The sequence below is a fragment of the Salvelinus fontinalis genome, chromosome 38 (assembly GCF_029448725.1).
Source record: "Salvelinus fontinalis isolate EN_2023a chromosome 38, ASM2944872v1, whole genome shotgun sequence".
Lineage (NCBI taxonomy): Eukaryota > Metazoa > Chordata > Actinopteri > Salmoniformes > Salmonidae > Salvelinus > Salvelinus fontinalis.
This window is the reverse complement of record NC_074702.1, coordinates 11583944-11600343: the sequence shown is the minus strand read 5'-3', so window position 1 is coordinate 11600343 and position 16400 is coordinate 11583944. Positions and strand designations below refer to the sequence as shown.

Sequence of the window (16400 nt, the reverse complement as noted above, 5' to 3'; positions counted from 1 at the left end):
TATTGTGTGTAGACTATGCTGGGCTAGGGAGACTATTGTGTGTAGGCTATACTGGGCTATTGTGTGTAGGCTATACTGGGCTATTGTGTGTAGGCTATACTGGGCTATTGTGTGTAGGCTATACTGGGCTATTGTGTGTAGACTATGCTGGGCTAGGGAGGCTATTGTGTGTAGACTATGCTGGGCTAGGGAAACTATTGTGTGTAGACTATGCTGGGCTAGGGAGACTATTGTGTGTAGGCTATACTGGGCTATTGTGTGTAGGCTATACTGGGCTATTGTGTGTAGACTATGCTGGGCTAGGGAAACTATTGTGTGTAGGCTATGCTGGGCTAGGGAGACTATTGTGTGTCGGCTATACTGGGCTATTGTGTGTAGGCTATACTGGGCTAGGGAAACTATTGTGTGTAGGCTATGCTGGGCTAGGGAGACTATTGTGTGTAGGCTATACTGGGCTATTGTGTGTAGGCTATACTGGGCTATTGTGTGTAGACTATGCTGGGCTAGGGAAACTATTGTGTGTAGGCTATGCTGGGCTAGGGAGACTATTGTGTGTCGGCTATACTGGGCTATTGTGTGTAGGCTATACTGGACTATTGTGTGTAGGCTATACTGGACTATTGTGTGTAGGCTATACTGGACTATTGTGTGTAGGCTATACTGGACTATTGTGTGTAGGCTATACAGGACTATTGTGTGTAGGCTATACTGGACTATTGTGTGTAGGCTATACTGGACTATTGTGTGTAGGCTATACTGGACTATTGTGTGTAGACTATACTGGACTATTGTGTGTAGGCTATACTGGACTATTGTGTGTAGGCTATACTGGACTATTGTGTGTAGACTATACTGGACTATTGTGTGTAGGCTATACTGGGCTATTGTGTGTAGGCTATACTGGACTATTGTGTGTAGGCTATACTGGACTATTGTGTGTAGACTATACTGGACTATTGTGTGTAGACTATACTGGACTATTGTGTGTAGACTATACTGGACTATTGTGTGTAGACTATACTGGACTATTGTGTGTAGACTATACTGGACTATTGTGTGTAGACTATACTGGACTATTGTGTGTAGACTATACTGGACTATTGTGTGTAGACTATACTGGACTATTGTGTGTAGACTATACTGGACTATTGTGTGTAGACTATACTGGACTATTGTGTGTAGACTATACTGGACTATTGTGTGAAGACTATACTGGACTATTGTGTGTAGACTATACTGGACTATTGTGTGTAGACTATACTGGACTATTGTGTGTAGACTATACTGGACTATTGTGTGTAGACTATACTGGACTATTGTGTGTAGACTATACTGGACTATTGTGTGTAGACTATACTGGACTATTGTGTGTAGACTATACTGGACTATTGTGTGTAGACTATACTGGACTATTGTGTGAAGACTATACTGGACTATTGTGTGTAGACTATACTGGGCTAGGGAGACTATTGTGTGTAGACTATACTGGGCTAGGGAGACTATTGTGTGTAGACTATACTGGGCTAGGGAGACTATTGTGTGTAGACTATACTGGACTATTGTGTGTAGACTATACTGGACTATTGTGTGTAGACTATACTGGACTATTGTGTGAAGACTATACTGGACTATTGTGTGTAGACTATACTGGGCTAGGGAGACTATTGTGTGTAGACTATGCTGGGCTAGGGAGACTTTTGTGTGTAGACTATGCTGGGCTAGGGAGACTATTGTGTGTAGACTATACTGGGCTAGGGAGACTATTGTGTGTAGACTATGCTGGGCTAGGGAGACTATTGTGTGTAGGCTATGCTGGGCTAGGGAGACTATTGTGTGTAGGCTATGCTGGGCTAGGGAGACTATTGTGTGTAGGCTATGCTGGGCTAGGGAGACTATTGTGTGTAGACTATAAGAAATTCATAATATGAACAAACTGGATATTTTCAACTATGTTTCTGAATCTTATTTTATCCACATCTGATATTAACTAACAAGTTAGTAGGCTGTGTATTATTGTTCTTATTGTTGGTTAGGAATGAAAATAAAAAAATATATATAATTAGGCTATATTGTTAATGTATTATCTGTAATAACCTAATAATAGATGTTGAAGGATAGTGGAACAAGAAATAGTGGTTGGAGTGGGCAAGAGTTTTTACTATCCACTTCGGTGTCAATGTTGTTTTTTAAAATCTATTTTAACTTTTCAAAAACCGCCTACAACGATGTAGGCATAGTTGAATAGTCAAGCAAGTCTTTTCAGGGCAACTGAGTTGTAGCGGGAGAGAGAGAGGGAGGGAGGGGCGTGGGTCACCTTTTGTGGAAATACATCAACCAAGACTGTCACCAGCATCACATTTCTCGCTGTGAGAGAGAGAGATAGCGCTTGCTTTATTGAGAGAGACGGAGAGAGAGAGAGATAGCGCTAGCTTTATTGAGAGAGACAGGGAGAGAGAGAGATAGCGCTCGCTTTATTGAGAGAGACGGAGAGAGAGAGAGAGAGAGATAGCGCTCGCTTTATTGAGAGAGACGGAGAGAGAGAGAGAGAGAGAGAGAGAGAGAGATAGCGCTAGCTTTATTGAGAGAGACAGGGAGAGAGAGAGATAGCGCTCGCTTTATTGAGAGAGAGACGGAGAGAGAGAGAGAGAGAGAGAGAGAGAGAGAGAGAGAGATAGCGCTCGCTTTATTGAGAGAGACGGAGAGAGAGGGCGAGGGAGAAACAACTCTGGACGACTGAAGACTTGCTGCTGCCACAAATACATAACGACAGAAACACCTAAAGAAAAACAGCTAAATACTTCTGTAAAAGTTACAGATCGAGTCATGGACGGGATGGTTACATTTGGACGCACGTTTCTCTTGTGCACCTTGCTGCTCTGCTTTTCATTGCAAGGTAAGACTTTGATTTCACGCGTCCCCGTCTAGTTTATATTAGAAAGTAAATATTGTTTTAGCCCAATGCTGCTCGTTCCTCTTGGCTGGAGGCTATACAAGTCTTCATTGCATGCACTGTTGTTTTATCTTCAACTATCGCAGTGCGTTATGTCATAGTAGGCTATGGACTGCGTATCACATTACGAAAGTGTTTGAAATGCATTAGTGGGTAATACAACTTTAATGTACCTTGTGCATGTTTGGTTTGCTTTGGCAATTTGTTATTGTCACCCGCTTTATGTGAAAACAACCTATTCGTGAGTGCCTGACTGTGCCACAATAACAGGTGTAAATCGAGACTGAAAATCTCGGCATTTTTGTCACTAAGCTGTTTTTTAAATATTAGAGAAAAAAGACTTACATGTAGGCCACCTCTTTGCTGTGCAGCCCATTTTGAACGAAGTGATAAGACGGATCATGTTAAATTCGTGAGATGTTTTAGGGGTTAACCCAGACTGCACTTGCCCTCTGCTCGGCAGTGGAGTGCACTTCTGAGCGCACAACTGACTGCAGTAGCCTGTAGCTGAGCCAGAGCCTGTCTCGGCCGGGATGGCCGCTATGTCTGTGATCTATGATCAATGAGCTAGCTGTTCAGAATACGTCTGATGGGGTGTGGTGCGCCTCCAACTATACAGAGTGTTTTTTAAATGGATTGATATATGCGCCTTTATGAATAAAATGGATTTAGGCTAGGCCTACTCACAACCTTACCGGTAGATTACATAAACCTTATGATGTATTTATAGTTTGCATTATCTGCCCCAGATTTGAGCAAAGTCTCATGCTTTCAAACGCTATCATTTAGTTTTTCCACTCCACTGTTTTCTTGTCTCTTATGGATAAAAAGGTTACAAGGCTACATACATCTTGAGTTATATAAATAACGGGTGCTGTAGGCTATTTGGCCTTGTAGGGTGGGGTGTGCCCATTTGGCCAACTCTCTCTCTCTCTCTCTCTCTCTACTTATCTATTGCTCTCCCTCAACACTGCCTCTCACTCATCATCTTTTTTTGCTGTTATCTCTCTCTCTATCTGCAACTTTCTGTCTCTCTTTTTTTTCTACATCAAAAATCCCCCTCTTTATCTCCCTAATCTGAATCTCTGCCTCTCTGAGTTTACTTGGCTGGTGTTCAGCAACACCCCTCCCTATATCTACACCCATCTCTCATTTTCTCTGCATCCCTCCCTCTCTCCAGCTCCATCCCTCCCTCTCTCCAGCTCCATCCCTCCCTCTCTCCAGCGCCATCCCTCCCTCTCTCCAGCTCCATTCCTCCCTCTCTCCAGCTCCATCCCTCCCTCTCTCCAGCGCCATCCCTCCCTCTCTCCAGCTCCATCCCTCCCTCTCTCCAGCTCCATCCCTCCCTCTCTCCAGCTCCATCCCTCCCTCTCTCCAGCGCCATCCCTCCCTCTCTCCAGCTCCATCCCTCCCTCTCTCCAGCTCCATCCCTCCCTCCCTCTCTCCAGCTCCATCCCTCCCTCTCTCCAGCGCCATCCCTCCCTCTCTCCAGCTCCATCCCTCCCTCTCTCCAGCTCCATCCCTCCCTCTCTCCAGCTCCATCCCTCCCTCTCTCCAGCTCCATCCCTCCCTCTCTCCAGCTCCACCCCTCCCTCTCTCCAGCTCCATCCCTCCCTCTCTCCAGCGCCATCCCTCCCTCTCTCCAGCTCCATCCCTCCCTCTCTCCAGCTCCATCCCTCCCTCTCTCCAGCTCCATCCCTCCCTCTCTCCAGCTCCACCCCTCCCTCTCTCCAGCTCCATCCCTCCCTCTCTCCAGCTCCATCCCTCCCTCTCTCCAGCGCCATCCCTCCCTCTCTCCAGCTCCATCCCTCCCTCTCTCCAGCTCCATCCCTCCCTCTCTCCAGCTCCATCCCTCCCTCTCTCCAGCTCCATCCCCCCCTCTCTCCAGCGCTATCCCTCCCTCTCTCCAGCTCCATCCCTCCCTCTCTCCAGCTCCATCCCTCCCTCTCTCCAGCTCCATCCCCCCCTCTCTCCAGCTCCATCCCTCCCTCTCTCCAGCTCCATCCCCCCCTCTCTCCAGCTCCATCCCTCCCTCTCTCCAGCTCCATCCCTTTTTCCCTTAAACCTCTACCACACCATTCTCAGATCTCCAATTCCACTATCCTGTCCTCTCCACCCCTGCTCCTCCTCCCTCCAGCCACTCTTCACCTTGTCTTTGAGACAGTTGTTCTCCGGGCTGTGTGGCTGTGTGTATATGAGCCCAGTCCTTCATGAGGCCACTGTGTAGACTGTGTGTCTGAGACTAAACAGGTGTCTGTACTAAAAGCCAAAGCCAGCTAATGGAAGGCCTGGTACCTCACGTAGGAGGCTGGATACAGTAGTAGGTGGTGCCTTGATTGTAGCTAAATGAGCTCCTGTTCTTAGCTCTTCCAGTCCCCACCCCTGGCCCTTTAGTCTGTACATAGGACATTATGAAACACTGTAGTCCCCGCCTCCACGGCAACTAGTCCAGGTCAAGGACACTCCTGCAGTGGCTGAATAGAACAGCACTCCCATAAACTTTAGTGCAGTACGCCTCTCTCTCACTGTAAAAGGGTACAAGACCGCTCCCTCTCCTACCTCTTCTATCTTCCCCTCTTCGCACCTCCAACTCTTCCCTCCCTCCCCCTGGCTCGTTTGTCTAATAATAGCAGGTTTCTCTGTGGGATACTGTCACATACACACGCACGCACGCACGCACGCACACACACACACACACACACACACACACACACACACACACACACACACACACACACACACACACACACACACACACACACACACACACACACACATCCTGACTCACCACACAACTTTAACACGTAACACACACTCACCACCAAACTATTCCACGGTGCACTAAAAAGGACCACAGGACACATAACACCGCACACATAACACCCCCCTGTGGGAGTGTGTGTGACACAAATATGCGGTGCATGACATCCAGACCGTCCCAGGGTGCTTTGCATGCCTGTACCGATGGCGGCGCAATTGACCTGTGACCGGTTGAACTGTACAGGTTGGAAATGTCTCCCTCGGCATACCATACAATGTCACCCAGAGTTAGAATCATCAACAGCCAAACTTCTAGAACGACATCATGCCAGACAGGGATCGGAAAGATTAGTCAGATTGAGGATCATTTCTGATTAGGAAAGTTACTTTTTAACTAGTAAATGACTATATCACACCTGTTCTTTGCAATGAGGCGTTTGATGTGTTGGAAGTTCCATAAGCTTGCCATAGGGGAAAACATGTGTAGTGTATGCAGCAGTTGTTTATTGTAATTTGTTGTGTGGGTTTAGATAAACGTTGGTGGCTTTTGTTGGTAGAAAGGTGCTTTTGCTGCTTTCACTTCCTAAAAGTGTTCGCTGGCTGTACTGTCTCAGTCTTGCTCTCTTGTGGTGAGAGGGGGTGGGGTTGGGTGAGGAAGTGTGAGGGGGGTCACTAAGGAGGGTGGGGTCAGGTGAGGAAGGGTACGGGGGGGGTCACTGAGAAGGGTGGGGTCAGGTGAGGAAGGGTACGGGGGGGGTCACTGAGAAGGGTGGGGCCAGGTGAGGAAGGGTACGGGGGGGTCACTGAGAAGGGTGGGGTCAGGTGAGGAAGGGTACGGGGGGGGTCACTGAGAAGGGTGGGGTCAGGTGAGGAAGGGTATGGGGGGTCACTGAGAAGAGTGGGGTCAGGTGAGGAAGGGTATGGGGGGGTCACTGAGAAGGGTGGGGTCAGGTGAGGAAGGGTATGGGGGGGGTCACTGAGAAGGGTGGGGTCAGGTGAGGAAGGATGGGGGGGTTCACTGAGAAGGGTGGGGTCAGGTGAGGAAGGATGGGGGGGTTCACTGAGAAGGGTGGGGTCAGGTGAGGAAGGGTACGGGGGGGTCACTGAGAAGGGTGGGGTCAGGTGAGGAAGGATGGGGGGGTCACTGAGAAGGGTGGGGTCAGGTGAGGAAGGGTACGGGGGGGTCACTGAGAAGGGTGGGGTCAGGTGAGGAAGGGTACGGGGGGGTCACTGAGAAGGGGGGAGGGGTCAGGTGAGGAAGGGTACGGGGGGGTCACTGAGAAGGGTGGGGTCAGGTGAGGAAGGGTACGGGGGGGGCACTGAGAAGGGTGGGGTCAGGAGAGGAAGGGTACAGGGGGGTCACTGAGAAGGGGGGGGTCAGGTGAGGAAGGGTACGGGGGGGTCACTGAGAAGGGTGGGGTCAGGTGAGGAAGAGTATGGGGGGGGGGGGTCACTGAGAAGGGTGGGGTCAGGTGAGGAAGGGTATGGGGGGGTCACTGAGAAGGGTGGGGTCAGGTGAGGAAGGGTATGGGGGGGTCACTGAGAAGGGTGGGGTCAGGTGAGGAAGGGTACGGGGGGGTCACTGAGAAGGGTGGGGCCAGGTGAGGAAGGGTACGGGGGGGTCACTGAGAAGGGTGGGGTCAGGTGAGGAAGGGTACGGGGGGGGTCACTGAGAAGGGTGGGGTCAGGTGAGGAAGGGGGAGGTGGGTCACTGAGAAGGGTGGCAGAGAGAATTGCTGAGACAGGCCGTCCGCTGAGTTCAAGGTGCTGTAGGAAACACTGAGCTTCCACCCTTTGTCTATCAACTCCTTAATTCCCCCAGTAATTTTTTCCCATTGACATCAACCCCCCCCTGCGGCCATGTGTAATTATTATGGTATTAGAGCAGAGAAATGAAAAGCCTGCCATTTAGCCAGTGGAGATGAAAGCCAGGGGGCTTCTTCAATATTTTTTTTTTTACCTGGGGTTCGGGGCGCTGATGGTATTCTAAGTTTGCACCCCCCCCCCCCCCCCCCACCCCCCCAAGATCCCTATAGATTCCTCTTATTGTGCAACAGCTCTAAACAATGATAGCTAGACCCACCCTGAGTGACAGGTCGATAGGGGAGCGGGTGTCATTTAACCTGGGGGTGTACAGATGTAGGATCTTCTTTTGTTGCTAAGAATTTTCAGGAAATGTAAACTCGTAGTGTGTTTGAGTTTTAAAAGGGCTTCTAAAGTGTATCATTTCTACTCTGAAATGTCACACTTCATTTGCGCTAACAAATAATATATCAAACCATACAAAAAGGTTCATTAATTATAATCCACATAAGAATTCACATTTCCTGTTGCTGCAGGATTGTTTTCCTTCTGTAGCAAACTGGCTCAAATTAAGATCCTACCTTTGTAGGTGTAGGAGCACTGGGACTGCTATTAGTGTGGGTGATTCATGCTGCTCCACTGGGTTTGGGTTAGAAGGAGATAGACGGAGCTGAACTCTGAGGTCCTATAGTAATGAGTGGTATTCCTATGGACAGGTTGGGGCTCGCCCTGTTCTGAGTGTCTGTGCATTCAAACATGGTTTCTCTGGCAGAGAGGGGCTGCATCATCACAACACACTGGTGCTAATCCAAAAACACACAACACTTTACAACGTTGGGCCCCCTTCACCACCAAGACACCGTACTACACCGTTGAGCTGTGGTCCATTCATACATCCACCGCATTTCAGTGGTTGGGCAGCTTTCCTTTCATGTGATATATGCCACTGTAGTGGTTACTCTCTGCTGGGTTCATGTAGACCACATTGGAACAATTAAGCTTCCTGCATAAATCCTCATGATAGTGGATGAGCGTTACTGTGGACGGGGTTTAAGTCGTCCTAACCTTTTCAAATCCAAACTAGTGCTCTTTCTTATCTCTCTGTGGTTTGTTCTCTGTGGAACCCCATGGTGGGAGAAATTCTAACAGCCCAGTTGGTGAATTGGCAGCAGGCAGGCAGGCGACGGTGGGCATCTGGATATGAAATGACAGGTTTCACGGGGTTAATCCTAGTTTGAAGTCAGTTAGCGGAGGATGTGGTTCACAGAAACACTCCTCAGAGCTTTTCATCCTAATATCATCAAAGGTCTTCAAAAAGAGCAGCTAAAGCCATGATTAGAATGCTGAGATGCACACACACACACACGCACGCACGCACGCACGCACGCACGCACGCACGCACGCACGCACGCACGCACGCACGCACACACACACACACACACACACACACACACACACACACACACACACACACACACACACACACACACACACACACACACACACACACACAGGTACTCATACATAAACACATGCTTTATTAGTTAGGATTAACTTGGTCACTGTTCTAATTTCTCTCTTACCCTATATCCTGTCTGTCTCTCTCCCTCTGTCTCATCCTCCCTCCTCCTCCCTCGCCTCCCTCACTATAGCTCACCCTTTTGTTTTGGGTAATGGTGGCTCACTGGAGGGAGTCATTGATGTTTGTGGTGATTTACTGTGTTGTGTTTACTCTTCTTTGGAGCTACTGCTTTTGTGTACAGCCCAGAGAGGATACTGGGAGGAAGGTCCTGCTGTGATGTGTGCGTTGGATAGGGTGCTGAGAGATTGGGGAGATAGAGAGGGAGATGGGGAGAGATTGGGGAGAGAGGGAGATAGTGAGAGATATGGAGAGAGATTGGGGAGAGAGGAAGATAGTGAGAGATATGGAGAGAGATTGGAGAGATAGTGAGAAATATGGAGAGAGATTGGGGAGGGAGGGAGAGATACGGAGAGAGGAAGCTGACTACTAGTGCCTTTGATTTCTCCATGGTTGCTGCTTCAAGGCTGTCTTGTCATTAGTGGCTTCATGGGGTTCGAGGGGAGGAAGCAAACAGAGAAGGAGAGAGGATGAGATCAAGGGATGGGACGAGTGGTGATTACAGCTGACTATTGTGTTACTGCAGTTCCCGATTGTTTTGTCGTCTCAAGTGAGGAAGATAAAGATAAAGATGATGATGATAGTGAAGAGAGGTGGCCGGGGGGTCGTAGGTCATTTAAAGTGCAGCCTTGAAAGGAGAAGGAATGGGGATTGGGGGGCTGTATTGCAAGAAACATTTCCAATTCAAAAGCTATTCGGGGAGACAAGGTTAGGTGCTGCCGATGCATTTAGTGGGAGTGCAGTAGAAACATGCTGCGTCAAAGAGCCTTCCTTCAGGATCCATGGGGCTTTTTAGGCATTCAGCACACAGAGGAGGGTTTGGCTATTAGAGCTACATATAAGTCTGTGTCAGGCGGAGTGGGAGAGAGAGGAAGGATCATGGCCTACATATTCCATCTATTGCACGCTACAACATGGCAACCCCCACTCGTGTTTCTTGGTCAGCAGTTGCTCCTGGTTTGTCCAGACTGAAAGAGGGAGATATACACACACACACACACACACACACACATACAGTATATACACACACACACACATACAGTATATACACACACGCACATGCGAAAAGTCAGAATTCAGGAATAACAATTAGGAAGTCCGTGGAAAACCCCCGTGATCTGCAGGCCGGATCAGTTTACCGGCAGCCAAGAAACCCAAACCCTAACCCCTCTGGATGTCCCCCGTCTCCCCTGTCTGTCTGCCTGTTCTGAGCTGAGTCTTAGGTCCTGCGGGAGCTTCTCAAGCTGTTGCTTCTCAGACGTCAACAGTTGCCTCAACAGCAGTTGTAGAACCCTTCTCAAACATGACCCCCTCTCCTCTCCCGCCCTGTGTCCTTTCACACCATGCAGCATGCTACAGGCTGAGGACGGAACTAGAGGAAGACTGCATAGACAGTGTTAGTGGACCTTGTGTGTTTTGAACGTACCCCTGACCAACATGGTTGTTTCAGGACTCACATTAGAGTTGTGTTTGGGAGTGGGCTTTAAATAGTAGACTAAGGTGTAGCAGGAGGAGAGGTGGAACAGGAGGAGAGTACTGTACTGTACTGTATTGTATGCATATGTTTTTGTCACTCTGTGTGTGTGTGTGTGTCTGTCCATATTTCCTAAGTCTGAGTTAAGGTCTCTCTCTGTGAGAAAGGGAGCTTCCCTGTGCATTAGCTGAGAGTGAAGGTAGTGTAACATCAGGAAACAGATCGTATGTCCACTATAGGGCCAGGCTTGTCATGTGACTGCCCGCAGGAAACCCACTGTCTTTGTTTGTTGGAGATGTAGCATACCTCCGCTCCTCTCCCAGGAGTACCACAGCTCCATAGCCCCCTTCTCTCTCCACCATGGCCAATAAAGCCTGTGTGAACTTGACTTTAACAGAGACAGACAGTGGTGGGATAGAGTTACAGAAGTTACAGAGGAAACACAGTTAATATCCTCAAGTCACAGCGTGTTCTCTACCTCTCTCACCTCTCTACCTCTCTCACCTCTCTACCTCTCTCACCTCTCTACCTCTCTCACCTCTCTACCTCTCTCACCTCTCTACCTCTCTCACCTCTCTACCTCTCTCACCTCTCTACCTCTCTCACCTCTCTACCTCTCTCACCTCTCTACCTCTCTCACCTCTCTACCTCTCTCACCTCTCTACCTCTCTCACCTCTCTACCTCTCTCACCTCTCTACCTCTCTCACCTCTCTACCTCTCTACTTTTCTCACCTCTCTACCTCTCTCACCTCTCTACCTCTCTACTTTTCTCACCTCTCTACCTCTCTCACCTCTCTACCTCTCTGTATTTCCCTCACCTCCTCGACCCCTTTCTCTGTCTTACATACAGTACCTTCAGTATCTTTGAGACTGGGATGGAGGTTCACCTTCCAGCAGGACAATGACCCTAAGCATACTGCTAAAGCAACACTCGAGTGGTTTAAGGGGAAACATTTAAATCTATTGGAATGGCCTAGTCAAAGCCCAGACCTCAATCCAATTGAGAATCTGTGGTATGACTTAAAGATTGCTGTACACCAGCGGAACCCATCCAACTTGAAGGAGCTGGAGCAGTTTTGCCTTGAATAATGGGCAAAACATCCCAATGGCTAGATGTGCCAAGCTTATAGAGACATACCCCAAGGTACTTGCAGCTGTAATTGCTGCAAAATGTGGCTCTACAAAGTATTGACTTTGGGGGGGTGAATAGTTATGTTTTGTCTTATTTCTTGTTTGTTTCACAATAAAACAATATTTTTCATCTTCAAAGTGGTAGGCATGTTGTGTAAATCAAATGATACAACCCCCCCCCCCCCACAAAATCCATGTTAATTCCAGGTTGGAAGGCAACAAAATAGGAAAAATACCAAGCCACTGTATACCCTTCCCCAGATATATGCCTGATTACAATTCTCTCTCAGAGATCTACAGACAGTTCCTTGGACTTGATGGTTTAGTTTCTGCTCTGACATACACTGTCAACTGTGGGACCTTATATAGACAGATATGTTCCTTTCTAAACCATGTCCAAACAATTGCATTGACCACAGGTGGACTCCAATCAAGTTGTAGCGACATCTCAAGGATGATCAAAATACATTGGATGCACCTGAGCTCAGTTTGCAGTGTCATATCTAAGGTGTGTGAATACTCATGTAATTTAGATATTTCTGTTTTTCATTTTCAATAAATGTGCACACATTTCTAAAAACGTGTTTTAACTTTGTCATTATGGGGTATTGTGTGTACATGGGTGAGACAAAATATTTTTAATCCACTTTGAATTCAGGCTGTAACACACCAAAATGTGGACTAAGTGAAGGGGTATGAATACTTTCATCTTCTTCTCTTTCACAGTCATCTTCCCATCTCTCTCATATGCTCACTGACCGTTGTCTTTCTCTCTCTTCTACCTGTCTTTCTCTTCATTTACAGTTCAGTTATATGTCTTTCCTACCTTATCTCCACCCATTTACCTCTCACACTCCTCCCTCTCTTTCTCTCTCTTTCACCACTCTACCCCTCTGTCCCGCTTACACTCTGTTACCCCTGTAAATCACACTCTTCTACCGCTCTGTCCCTCTTACACTCTGTTACCCCTGTAAATCACACTCTTCTACCCCTCTGTCCCTCTTACACTCTGTTACCCCTGTAAATCACACTCTTCTACCGCTCTGTCCCTCTTACACTCTGTTACCCCTGTAAATCACACTCTTCTACCCCTCTGTCCCGCTTACACTCTGTTACCCCTGTAAATCACACTCTTCTACCGCTCTGTCCCTCTTACACTCTGTTACCCCTGTAAATCACACTCTTCTACCCCTCTGTCCCTCTTACACTCTGTTACCCCTGTAAATCACACTCTTCTACCCCTCTGTCCCTCTTACACTCTGTTACCCCTGTAAATCACACTCTTCTACCCCTCTGTCCCTCTTACACTCTGTTACCCCTGTAAATAACACTCTTCTACCGCTCTGTCCCGCTTACACTCTGTTACCCCTGTAAATCACACTCTTCTACCCCTCTGTCCCTCTTACACTCTGTTACCCCTGTAAATCACACTCTTCTACCCCTCTGTCCCTCTTACACTCTGTTACCCCTGTAAATCACACTCTTCTACCCCTCTGTCCCGCTTACACTCTGTTACCCCTGTAAATCACACTCTTCTACCCCTCTGTCCCTCTTACACTCTGTTACCCCTGTAAATCACACTCTTCTACCCCTCTGTCCCTCTTACACTCTGTTACCCCTGTAAATCACACTCATCTACCCCTCTGTCCTGCTTACACTCTGTTACCCCTGTAAATCACACTCTTCTACCCCTCTGTCCCTCTTACACTCTGTTACCCCTGTAAATAACACTCTTCTACCGCTCTGTCCCGCTTACACTCTGTTACCCCTGTAAATCACACTCTTCTACCCCTCTGTCCCTCTTACACTCTGTTACCCCTGTAAATCACACTCTTCTACCCCTCTGTCCCGCTTACACTCTGTTACCCCTGTAAATCACACTCTTCTACCCCTCTGTCCCTCTTACACTCTGTTACCCCTGTAAATCACACTCTTCTACCCCTCTGTCCTGCTTACACTCTGTTACCCCTGTAAATCACACTCTTCTACCCCTCTGTCCCTCTTACACTCTGTTACCCCTGTAAATCACACTCTTCTACCCCTCTGTCCTGCTTACACTCTGTTACCCCTGTAAATCACACTCTTCTACTGCTCCGTCCCTCTTACACTCTGTTACCCCTGTAAATCACACTCTTCTACCCCTCTGTCCCTCTTACACTCTGTTACCCCTGTAAATCACACTCTTCTACCGCTCTGTGTCTCTTACCTTTTTGAATTCTCCCCCCTCTATCCCTCCATCTTTCCTGTCCTCCTCTGTCCCTCTCCATCTCTTCTCTATGCCAGAGACAGATCAGAGATGAGTGCCTGGACCGTCTGTTGCTAATCACCATCACAATAGGATCAGCAGCCGGGTGACTGCGGGAGGTCTCAGATCGTGATTTAAATTCCTAGTTTGATTGACATTCCCACTAATAATGGTAATCAGGCCGGAAGGGTTTGAAGTGCCGGTGATTCCCACAGATAACACAGTGAACTGACATGTCATTTCTCAATAAGAGTTGGTATACACACTGAGCTCTCAATCTATTGCATTCTCACACTCTCTCACACTCTCTCACACTCTCTCTCACTCACTCACTCACTCACTCACTCACTCACTCACGCTCTGTCTCTCTGTCTCTCTCTTTCACGCACTCTCTCACGCACTCTCTGTCACTCACTCACTCACTCACTCACTCACTCACTCACTCACTCTCTGTCTCTCTCTCTCTCTCTCTATGTCATCTCACCCACAGAGGAAAGCCTTGGGCTTGTTGTTATTGTACAGATCTGTTTCAGCCCTAAGGGGTCTTCTTCATTGGACATGTCTGTGCCAGATTAGGCTCTTATTGTCTTTCTGAGTGAATGGTCTTCAAAGCACACAACTGAATTTAATACCCAGATTTCTCTTTTATTAGTTTATATTACTGGGATGCTACATAAGTAGAGTATCATATCATTTCATAGTTGATTTAATCTGAGCCAACCCAGCACTAGGAAGAACTATCTTGCGTTGTCCAAAATCATATTTAATATTGAATCGATAGGATCCAATTTCGGTTATGACTCCGTAATGCTAAATTATTCAAAATGACTTGTCCGTCTGATCTATGTGATGGATGATAATACCACCAGTGATGTTGGACTTAAGAGACTCCTAATTGATTCATGCCTGTTGTTATGAAGGACTAAAGTAATTGACATGCCCATTATGGGCGTCCATCTTGCTTTCTCCCTGGGCGGATGGATCACAGTGATAATGTTAAAGTTAATTAAGGGGGAATGGTACAGGAAAAGGACATGGAAGGTTTAGGGCCCAGATTGAGAGAGAGAGAACACCAGGTACCACTAAATCAGCATCCTATTACCCCCATAACCCTCCCTAAAGCCCCACCCCACTGGGTGTCTCCGTAGCGATGGTAATGAACGATGCAGACCTCCTTGTCAATCAGGCATCAGTGAGCGCGTGCATGGGGAGTTGGGCTGTGTGTGTGTGTTAATGGGTGGTGTGTGTGGGTGTGTCCGTGCCTGCGCATACTGAACACAGTGTGTCTGGGTTGGACTGGTTAATCAGAGGGCCAGAGAGGACACATGTTCATTAATAAGGCCTCTCACAAAGGAGGACACGAGGAGGGAGGGAGGCAGATCAGGCCATTGTTGGTGCTACTGGTTCTCACTACCTCTGCCCTGACTGATACAGCTGGCATAGCTGATGTGGGTGACTGTGTTACTGCAGTGAATGATACTATGTGAGGGATACTCCTGGTTGTTTTAGTGTGTATCTAATGGTGCCTGAGTGTCTGTCTGAGAGAGGTAGGAGTATTCTATTCAATACTGTGTGTCTGAATTTAAAGTGTTTTCTGCCGAAGGGCACTATACTGCAGCACTACCCCACATCTCTCCCCCTTCCTCGCCCTCTACCCACCTCTTTATCAACCTCTCTCCCTCTCCAACTCTCCCCCCCTCTCTCTCAGTAGCTGTGGTTGTAGGAAGGGGAACAGGACTACATTGTTAAGACATTCCTCGGGCTGTTGGAATGCAGGTTTTAATGCAGGCTGATTAAACACACAGCCAGGAGAGGAGAGAACAGGGGAAGAGAGAGAGGGAAGGAAGGTATGGAAAGGAGGGTAAGTGTGGATTGAGGGGAGTGGTGTAGGGAGGTAGACTGAGGCACAGAAAAGGGAGAGACTCAAGAACAAGAAGAGTTGTTGATTTATAACCAGGATGTGATGGGTCGTGTGCATGTGTGAGATGGGGAGGGTCCTTGTTGATTTCCCAGGTTTATGGCTCTGAGTGTGTTTACAGTTTGTGCTTGGAATGTATTCTTCATTAACTGAGCTAACGTGTGTGTGTGTGTGTGTGTGTGTTTGTGTGTGTGTGTTGGGGGTGGAGGTACTGTGGACCCTCAGTGTGTGTGTGGGCCCTATCAGCTGGTGGCCTGGGGACTTCATGACTTCAATTCAACATGGTCTGGAATCTGGAGGGGGTTATAAATAGGAGGCTGTGTGAGTGTGTGTGTGCTGGGGGTCGGGTGTGTGTGTGAGTTTGTGTGCTGGGGTGCCGGGTGGGTCCCACAGTGATTGCAGTACCAGCTGGAGATGGGGCCTGAGGGGGGAATCAGTGTAAACCAACCAAAGACGCTAGATGGTGTCTCCATAGATAC

General features: G+C 48.0%; 1 protein-coding gene across 2 annotated transcripts in view; it reads left to right on the top strand.

The window, feature by feature from the left end:
• Positions 1–2334: 2334 nt before the first annotated feature.
• The window catches only part of LOC129837924 (basal cell adhesion molecule-like), a 105047-nt gene continuing 90981 nt past the window's right edge, over positions 2335–16400 (top strand). For both annotated transcript variants that reach the window (XM_055904455.1, XM_055904454.1), the window contains exon 1: positions 2335–2893. In XM_055904455.1, the coding sequence (XP_055760430.1) occupies positions 2824–2893 (70 nt within the window). In that variant the 5' untranslated portion in view covers positions 2335–2823. The remainder of the gene's footprint in view (positions 2894–16400) is intronic.